The sequence below is a fragment of the Zingiber officinale genome, chromosome 10B (genome assembly GCF_018446385.1).
Source record: "Zingiber officinale cultivar Zhangliang chromosome 10B, Zo_v1.1, whole genome shotgun sequence".
Classification (NCBI taxonomy): domain Eukaryota; kingdom Viridiplantae; phylum Streptophyta; class Magnoliopsida; order Zingiberales; family Zingiberaceae; genus Zingiber; species Zingiber officinale.
The window spans coordinates 7,585,948-7,594,130 of NC_056005.1; the positions used below are offsets into that span (position 1 = coordinate 7,585,948).

An 8,183-nucleotide genomic window follows, 5' to 3' on the forward strand; every position below is an offset into this window, starting at 1 on the left:
TCTCTAATTCTATTCCTTTAATAACATATGCGAAAAAAAGTGAGACATAAGTAATTCAAGTACTTCATAATTGAAACTTGAGTAAAAACAAATTTCGAATGATTAGACAAAACTATTATTATTGCATATTGTTTACAAACACTATATTTGTTTTGTGTAGATGTTATTCTCATAAAACTTTAATCTCAAGATAATTATTATTTAATAAACTATTAACAAGATCTATGCATCACATTAAATTTATTGAGTTTCCGAGCAAAAATCATGTTTAAATCTTTTCAATGTGTTAGCGTGTTCCACAAGCGAAATGATGAATCGGAAGAACAATCTCCTTCACGGGATCTTTGCGTCCTTCATCTATCAATCAAAGTTTAATTGTTGACATGTGACATTGATTACTGCCAAATAACCATTTTAAGAAATCCAGCTGTGCTTTGCGCAAACCCGTTTCACTCGTGCTTCCTCTTCTCGTAGTCTTGAATCTAAGCATGCCGGTAGACGTACCGAGTCAAGGTGGCAAAACTAGGAGGCCACGCTTCTACAAAGTTCTGTGCCCTGATTCTTTGCTGAAGCTGGTAAGTGTGTTCTTATCGATTCTCAGTTTGACCTCTTCTACAAAGTTAAAAACACCTAGCAGAAATCTATCTGAGACCAAGTTTTCAATTTTTGCAGGCAATCCCCCGTGATTTCATGAAGTACATTGAAACGAAAATGGAATTTAGAAAGGCCATCTTGATAAGTCCCCTCGTCAAGCTCTGGCACGTCGTCATTGAACGACCTGATAAATCTAACACCATGTTCTTTGGTAATGGCTGGGAAAAATTCGTGCAGGCACACAGTCTGGGAAATGGCAAAATGGTCGGTTTTCGTTACGAAGGCAATATGGTCTTCACAGTCAAGGTATCCCTCTGTGGCAACTGTCGTGCACGGTCCAGTAACACTGCCAGTGTGCCTCAGAGTGCTCTGCCTGAGCAAACTGCGGCACCTTCGTCTGCACGGCACAGTAGCACTGCTCGTGTGCTTAACAGTGCTCGGCATGAGCAAATGGTACCGGCACCTTCATCTTCGCGTGTTCCGAGTGATTCTGAGGAATCAATGACTGGAACAAAGAGGAAGAGAACACTCAATGCAGCAGCACAGGACGAATTGCCAAATACAAGGGGATGCAGCCAGGCGAGCGAGCCAAATCTCAAGTGGGAAGTGGTAGTTACAACTCGTTCGTTAGGAAGCCTTGTGAGTTTCCAACTGGCATTTATCTATCTCGTTGGATTCTTGAATTGATCGATGGTGTTTATATGTTGCAGAATATCCCGAAAAGATTTACGTGCTTGGATCAGTTCTCGAGGGAGAAAGGTGAGGTTAGCGTGACAGATAGTAGGGGAAGAAAATGGCCGATCCGGCTCACCCACAGGACTGAGAGTGCATTAGGGAGAGGATTGCGTTTGATGGCGCAGGAGAACAACGTGGAAGAAGGTGATGTGTGCATCTTTGAGGTCATCTCTGATAAACTAATCCGACTCCAGGTCGATAAAAAACGCCAGCGTAAGAAATTCTGATCCAATGCGTGACGAACTAGCCGATGAACTTTGAACTAATGGATGAATTTTTGTTGTGTATATGCCGCCTTGTTCTTTGCTTGTCCCATAGTCAGTTTTTTGCTTTGAAGCTAAACTGGTTGATGAACTTTTGTTGTATGCAAGTCTTTTTTGAACCCTTTTATACGCTAGTTACCTCGGTAGATGTACAGTTGATCATAAGGAAAATATCACTTTATGCTTTTGTGCCTGTAATTTATCTTGAAAAAAATTGTGAAATTTTGTCCTCTTTTTGTTGCCATCGTGTTGCTCATCTAAAATGGTACGAAAATGTAAATCTTGAAAGATAAAAGCAGTATAATTTATTAAAAGAAAATGGATTTTTATTTCCATTTTTTATTAGAAATGGACAGGACGGTAAATGAGAGTCAAGTTTTACCGTGTTTTGATACGTTAGTTAAATTGAGTCTTAAATTTTAGAGGATCTAAGTTTGTTTGATAAGATAGATAGATTGAGTCTAAAAGTTTAGAGGATCTAACTTTGTTCGATAAGATAATTAAATTGGGTTTAAATGAATTAAATTATTGAAATGAATATTTAAGTTTGATGGATCGGAAGTTAATTAGAGAGCATCATGTGAATAAAGAGGTCCCTAATGCCAATGAGGTGGCAGTCAGGAGGGTTGAGCTGATTCCTGAATCCATATGAACTCGTCTACTAGTAGTTGCCCTGATACAGACACTCTCGAGCCATCCGTCTCCAAGCCTCCTCCTGACTCAATGGCATCTCCGACTCTATGATGCTTGCACCCTTGGGCACTCCTCTAAATCACCTCTCGATTTGATAGCGTCCTTCGACTCCATGGTGCTCCTAACCTTAGACATCTGTCTCCCAGCGGCCTCCTGACTTAGTGGCATCCGTGACTCCATGATGCTCCCGAAGTCGTCAGTCTACAAGCCACCTTTAGATTCAGCAACGTCCCCAACTGCTTGACATTCTCAACCTTGGGTCGTCCTTGACTTTGAATTGTTAGGACACTTGAGAGTTAGAGAGAGGGGTGAGGGTTAATATTTTGTTTCATTTCTTTAAACTTGATTTATAAAGAAAACTAGAAGCGAAAAATTTTCACAATGCTAACGTTTGAATTTTACTTAGTATCCACCTCCTTGAGGTGATTAATCCAAGAGTTCACTTCTCATTTACAACTATACTATGAAAATCTCATTCCTAGAGCTAGAGAAGTCTCGAACAAACTCAAACACGATAATACAACAAGAAATATAATAAGAAACACAAATAAGATTACAGATGAAATCAAAAATGATTTTACAATAATAAATCTTACTTTACTTGCTATTTTCTTGCTTTAGTTAGTCTCTTGATGCTTAGAAAGTGCAGCAGCACTTATCGCCAAAATCTCAAATTGGCATTGAAGAAACTCCATGAAAACTCCCTTTCTAAAGTTTCTTCGACGCCTCCTAATCGATTGACTTACCTCTAATCGATTGTCACATTAGCTCGACCATTCACAATTTACAAAATGACTCTTTTTACCCCGTCTAATTGATTAGTGAGTTACACCAATTGATTCGACAGCTTCTAATTTATTGATTCAATCGATTCATAAACTTTTTGTTCTTGCGAAAACACTCCAATCAATTAGAGCAGTTGAATTGATTAAACCAATTGATTCAGCGACATCTGTTCTCAGGAAAACACTCCAATCGATTGTCTCAATCGATTTGGCTTGACCAATCGATTTCAACTTTCACTGTACTTTAAAAAGCTCTCAATTGATTAGCCTAATTGATTGGCCTAAGGTTAATTGATTGTTAAATCCTAAACTTTGAACCTGAGTTTAAGGTTCCTTTGCCCAATCTTAAATCAATCGTGACTTATTGGCACTTCTGGTTGCCTAGCATTTAGTTAACTTTGATCTGTTAGGGTTTCTTCACCAAGTGTCCGGTCTTCCTTGACCCACTTGGACTTTTCCTTGTCAACTTCCTGTTGGACTTCCAATCATTAAGTGTCTCGTCAACCTTTGATCCACTTGGACTTTCTCACAAAGTATCTGATCATCCTTGATCTACTTGGATTTTCTTCTTGCCAAACTTCTCGTTGAACTTCCCTTGCCTAACCTCCAGTTAGGACTAGTTACTCGGAATACTTCTCACCTTTGGCTAACATCTAGTTAGGATTAGTCACTCGGTATACTTCTCACTCTTGCCTAACCTCATTTAGGATTTTTCGTTACCTAACTTCTAGTTAGGATTTTCTCAATCAAATGTTTGGTCCTCCATTGACTTATTTGACTTCTCTCTCGCATATTGTCAAACATCGAAACTCAAGCTCGGACCACCTGAAGCTTAGTCAAATTAATCTACCTTGACCTAAGGACGATTGCACCAACAATCTCTCTTTTTTTGATGTTTAACACTATGATTAAGTAAAGCTAACCCATATTTGCCCAACTTCCTTCTTTATCTCATGCCAAAGTATAAATGAAGGTTTCCTAACTTAAACTTTATATTCTTCCCCTATGAAACACATCAAAAATCTTCTCTCAAAATTCATCTAACCATGACAATGAAAGTTCCTTACCTTCCATTGTTTTCAAATGCTCAACGTTAAGCATTTCTTAAAATTCCTCTTATCACCATGAAGGTTTGTATACTTTTATGGATGTCTATGCTCAACCTTGCATACATCCATCTATAAATCTATAGATCTATTTTCTTATCCAAATCATGCCTTTAAAACTTATCTCCCTTTAAAACATGTTCTAACTTCTATCATTGATGTAATTTCTATCATTGCACCATCAATGATTTGAAATTTCTAAATCTTTAGAAAATCTCAAAATTTGAGTCAAGATCAGGTTAAGAAATTCAATCTTAAATATAAACCCCCTTCTTAACTCTATAGTCCCTTTAACAATTCCTTTGTCATTTTTATCAAAAAAAAACTTTCAAATATATACGATCAGCGCACGTGTGAGAGAGAGAGAGAGAGGGGGGGGGGGGGGGTTGGAGGAATCACACATTTTTAAAATAAAACAAAAAATCTTTAAAATATGAGTGTGCAGTGGAATAAAAATAATTAAGCAAAATATGAAAAGAAAATAGGACACGGTTGACTTACTTGATTCGGAACCTTCAATGATTTTTATTCTAAAACTTCCGATCCCTTGAACTATATCGATGGATAATCCATTATAAATCTCTTCTGAATCTGCTGATTAGAAAATCTAATGTAAGTATAAAAAAAAAAAAGAAAATATAACATCTACATTTTGCTTTTAGCAGTATCAAAGATGTATAAAAATATTAAATCATTATCAGCACTTTATAAATATAGAATTTGATCAGACTCGTGTCATGGTGTCTGTCTGTCCGCAGGAGTCGGATATCTCGGAACAATAGCCCAGCAAAAAAGCGTAGTCGAAGTAATAAAAGAGTCGTTAAAGATTACTGATTTAAATTTAAATAGCCGAATCAAATATATAGGTTAAAAAGGATATTTTCAAAAACATTATATTTCCTCTTTCTACCCTCCACGTACGCGCAGCAGCCCACCGCCTCGCGTCGGCCGACTTCCACGCGCCAGCAACTCCACCCGACACGTCTCTCTAATTTTTTTTGCCTTCTTATCTTCTTCTACTTGACTGTTTTTTCACCGGCAGAAATGGGTGGCTCCGCCTCTGAGTAAAGTGCAGGACTGAATTCTTAGAATCGACGCATCTACCTTCTCTTGTGTTTCTTCTCTTAGTCCGGAATCTTCTTCTCCGAAATTCAATCATGTCGGTAGAAATGAGCCAAGCTGGCAAAATTACGAGGCCACAGTTCTTCATACTTTTGTGCCCTGTTTCTTTGCAAAAGCTGGTAACTGTCTTAGTTCTTATCGATTCGCAGTTTGAACTCAATTCTTCTACAAAGTTGAAACAAGCTAGCAAGAAATCTATATGATACCAAGTTTTCAATTTGTGCAGACAATTCCTCATGATTTCATGAAGTACATTGAAAAGAATAGGACACTTAGAAAGGCCATCTTGTTAAGTCCCCTCGTCAAGTTTTGGCATGTCGTCGTCGAGCGACACGATAAATCCAGCACCATGTCATTTGGTCGAGGATGGTCCAAGTTCGTTGAGGCACACAATCTGCAAGAGGGTAACATGGTCACATTTAGGTATGAAGGAAATATGTTGTTCGCCGTCAAGATATTCTTCGAAAACGGCTGTCGTCGGTACACTAACACTGCCAGTGTCCCTAAGCGTGCTCTGTACGAGCAAACATCGGCATCTTCGTCTTCGTGTGTTCCGAGTGATGATTCCGCGAGTAATTGAATAATTATATGACGTATCCTTCTTTTCTGCCTTTGTTTCTTTTCTCTTTGAAAGTTCCTAATTTACGTCGTTTAGATTCTGAGGAATCAATGACCGGAACAAATACGAGGAAGAGAACGCTCGAGACAGAAGCACAAGATGAACTGCCAAATACAAGAGAATACAGCCAGGCGAGCGAGTCAATTCTCAAGTGGGAAGTGGTAGTTACATCTCGTCTCCTTTCGTCAGGAAGGATTGTGAGTTTCCAACTAGTATCTATCTATTTATCTACATGTCATTGGATTCAATTGATGGTGTTTATATGTTGCAGAATATCCCGAAAAGATTAATGTGCTTGGATCAGTTCTCGAGGGAGAAAGGTGAGGTTATCGTGACTGACCGTAGAGGAAGAAAATGGCCGATCCGGCTCACCCACAGGACTGAGAGTGGGTTAGGGAGAGGATGGCGTTTGCTGGCTCAGGAGAACAACGTAGAAGAAGGTGATGTCTGCATCTTTGAGTTTGTCTCTGATAAATTAATCCGAGTCCAGGTGGAGAAAAAACGCTAGCATGTGAAATTCTGCTCCGATGCGTGACGAATTAGTTGATGAACTTTTGTTGTGTATATGCCGCCTTGTACTTTGGCTTGTCCCATGCCACACTTTTGCTTTGAAGCTGGTAGATGAACTTTTGTTGTTTGCAAGTCTCCTTGAACCTTTTAAGAGCTAGTTTGGTAGATGTAGAGTACATCCTAAAGAAAATATCATATCATTTGCTTATGTGAGTGGTAATTTATTTGGAGAAAAATTATGAAATTTTGTCCACTAATCATGTAAATCTTAAAAGATAAAAGGAGTATAATTTATTAAAAAATGGATTTCTATTCTTTAATTAGAAATGTTTGGTGGAAATAATCAAACTAATTCAATTAATTAATAATTAATAATATTGTTTGTCTTTAGCTATATAATGTTTACTAGTCCGCAAATTAACAATAATCTAACGGCCTATTTTAACTCAAAAAAAATATTTTTAACTAACAATAACATCAAAGAAATATAAAAAATTATATTATTATATATTTTAGAGCAGGAGCATTAAATATTATCAAAATAGTGAATATTTGATTAACACTTAAATGTCTCTAGTGAATATTAATTGAACTTTTTTTAAATAAATCAGAATCAAATTAATTGAATTGAACTGATTTTTTATTTTTTTTAATAAATCGAATCAAACTGATTTTTAATAAAAATTAAATAAATTGAATTAAATTTTTGATTTTGATAAAAAATAAATAAATTGAATTGAATTTTTGATAAAATCAAATTGAATAAATTGATTTTTTTAAAAAAATTTTATTTGAGTTAATAAAAAATCGGTTCGATCTAATATTTAGATCTAAAAATTTAAGTTAATTTAAAATTTGGATCTATTTGATTTAACTAAATAAAAAATTTTAAAACAGAATCAATTAATCGATTTTTTAAAAAAATAAAATTTTAGATAAATCAAACTGAATTTTTAAATTCGATTGGTTTGATCAATTTGTTCGGTTTAATCAAATTTTTACTCACCCTTAATTTTTATATGTTTATTATCACATTTAAAAAGTAAAGTTACATTCTTAATAATTGGGTCTTTTAGTTAAAATTTGTCAATCAGAATATAATGTTATTACCTTAAATAATTTCTATATGTTATCTTCACAGTCTTTGATATAGGTTATAGTGTTTTGAGTAACATGCAATGAAATTTCAAAATTACATGAATACAAAGATTGAAGTGACAACTAACATTCTCTTTAACTTCAATCAAAAAGTAAATTAATTATTTTGTTTTTCTTGTGACGCACCAAAACATAAATAAAAAATACAATAATTTCATCAACTGATGCATTTTTTATATTTTTTAATCGCCCAATATCTCTTCTCATATCACATAATATCTCAAAGGTTTTCCTATCTATACAATGTTTACTAATACAAAACACACAACTCTCTTTTGTAAGGCTAAATATCCATTCCATTCGCTTAATTTATTTTTCTTTCTTATTTTTTATTTGGTAAATTTTAGTGTGTTAATATATTCGATACAAATGTTCATAGAATATAAGGACCAACCTAATCATAAGCATAACATATGTAACCCAATGTTCACATTAAATTTCGACTTCTGTTATTAAAAGAAGGTTATGCCATAGTTTTCTACAATATACCTAAAAAAAACATCAATGAAACATAAGAGAAACAAACGAAAACATGCATAACTAATGAGGATATCTAACAAGAATACAAAGTTTAATAGAAAAAAACCATGTCATTTGA

The 8,183-nt window shown here is 35.3% G+C and overlaps 2 protein-coding genes across 3 annotated transcripts; both read left to right on the top strand.

Moving 5' to 3' along the window:
• The first annotated feature begins 442 nt into the window (after window positions 1-442).
• LOC122030162 (putative B3 domain-containing protein Os04g0347400) lies at window positions 443-1,751 on the top strand. Of its 2 annotated transcripts, none has more exons than XM_042589331.1 (3): window positions 443-575; window positions 673-1,233; window positions 1,305-1,751. In XM_042589331.1, exons 1-3 carry the CDS (start codon window positions 489-491, stop codon window positions 1,554-1,556), a joined length of 900 nt encoding a protein of 299 aa, XP_042445265.1. In that variant the 5' UTR covers window positions 443-488; the 3' UTR covers window positions 1,557-1,751. The 2 variants fall into 2 exon arrangements, with proteins under 2 accessions (XP_042445265.1, XP_042445266.1); XM_042589332.1 differs by having other exon boundaries at window positions 673-1,203.
• A 3,469-nt stretch (window positions 1,752-5,220) lies between these two features.
• Window positions 5,221-6,573, top strand: LOC122030285 (putative B3 domain-containing protein Os04g0346900). The gene is made up of 4 exons (XM_042589460.1): window positions 5,221-5,417; window positions 5,525-5,870; window positions 5,954-6,114; window positions 6,189-6,573. Exons 1-4 carry the CDS (start codon window positions 5,334-5,336, stop codon window positions 6,423-6,425), a joined length of 828 nt encoding a protein of 275 aa, XP_042445394.1. The 5' UTR covers window positions 5,221-5,333; the 3' UTR covers window positions 6,426-6,573.
• Window positions 6,574-8,183: the final 1,610 nt, after the last annotated feature.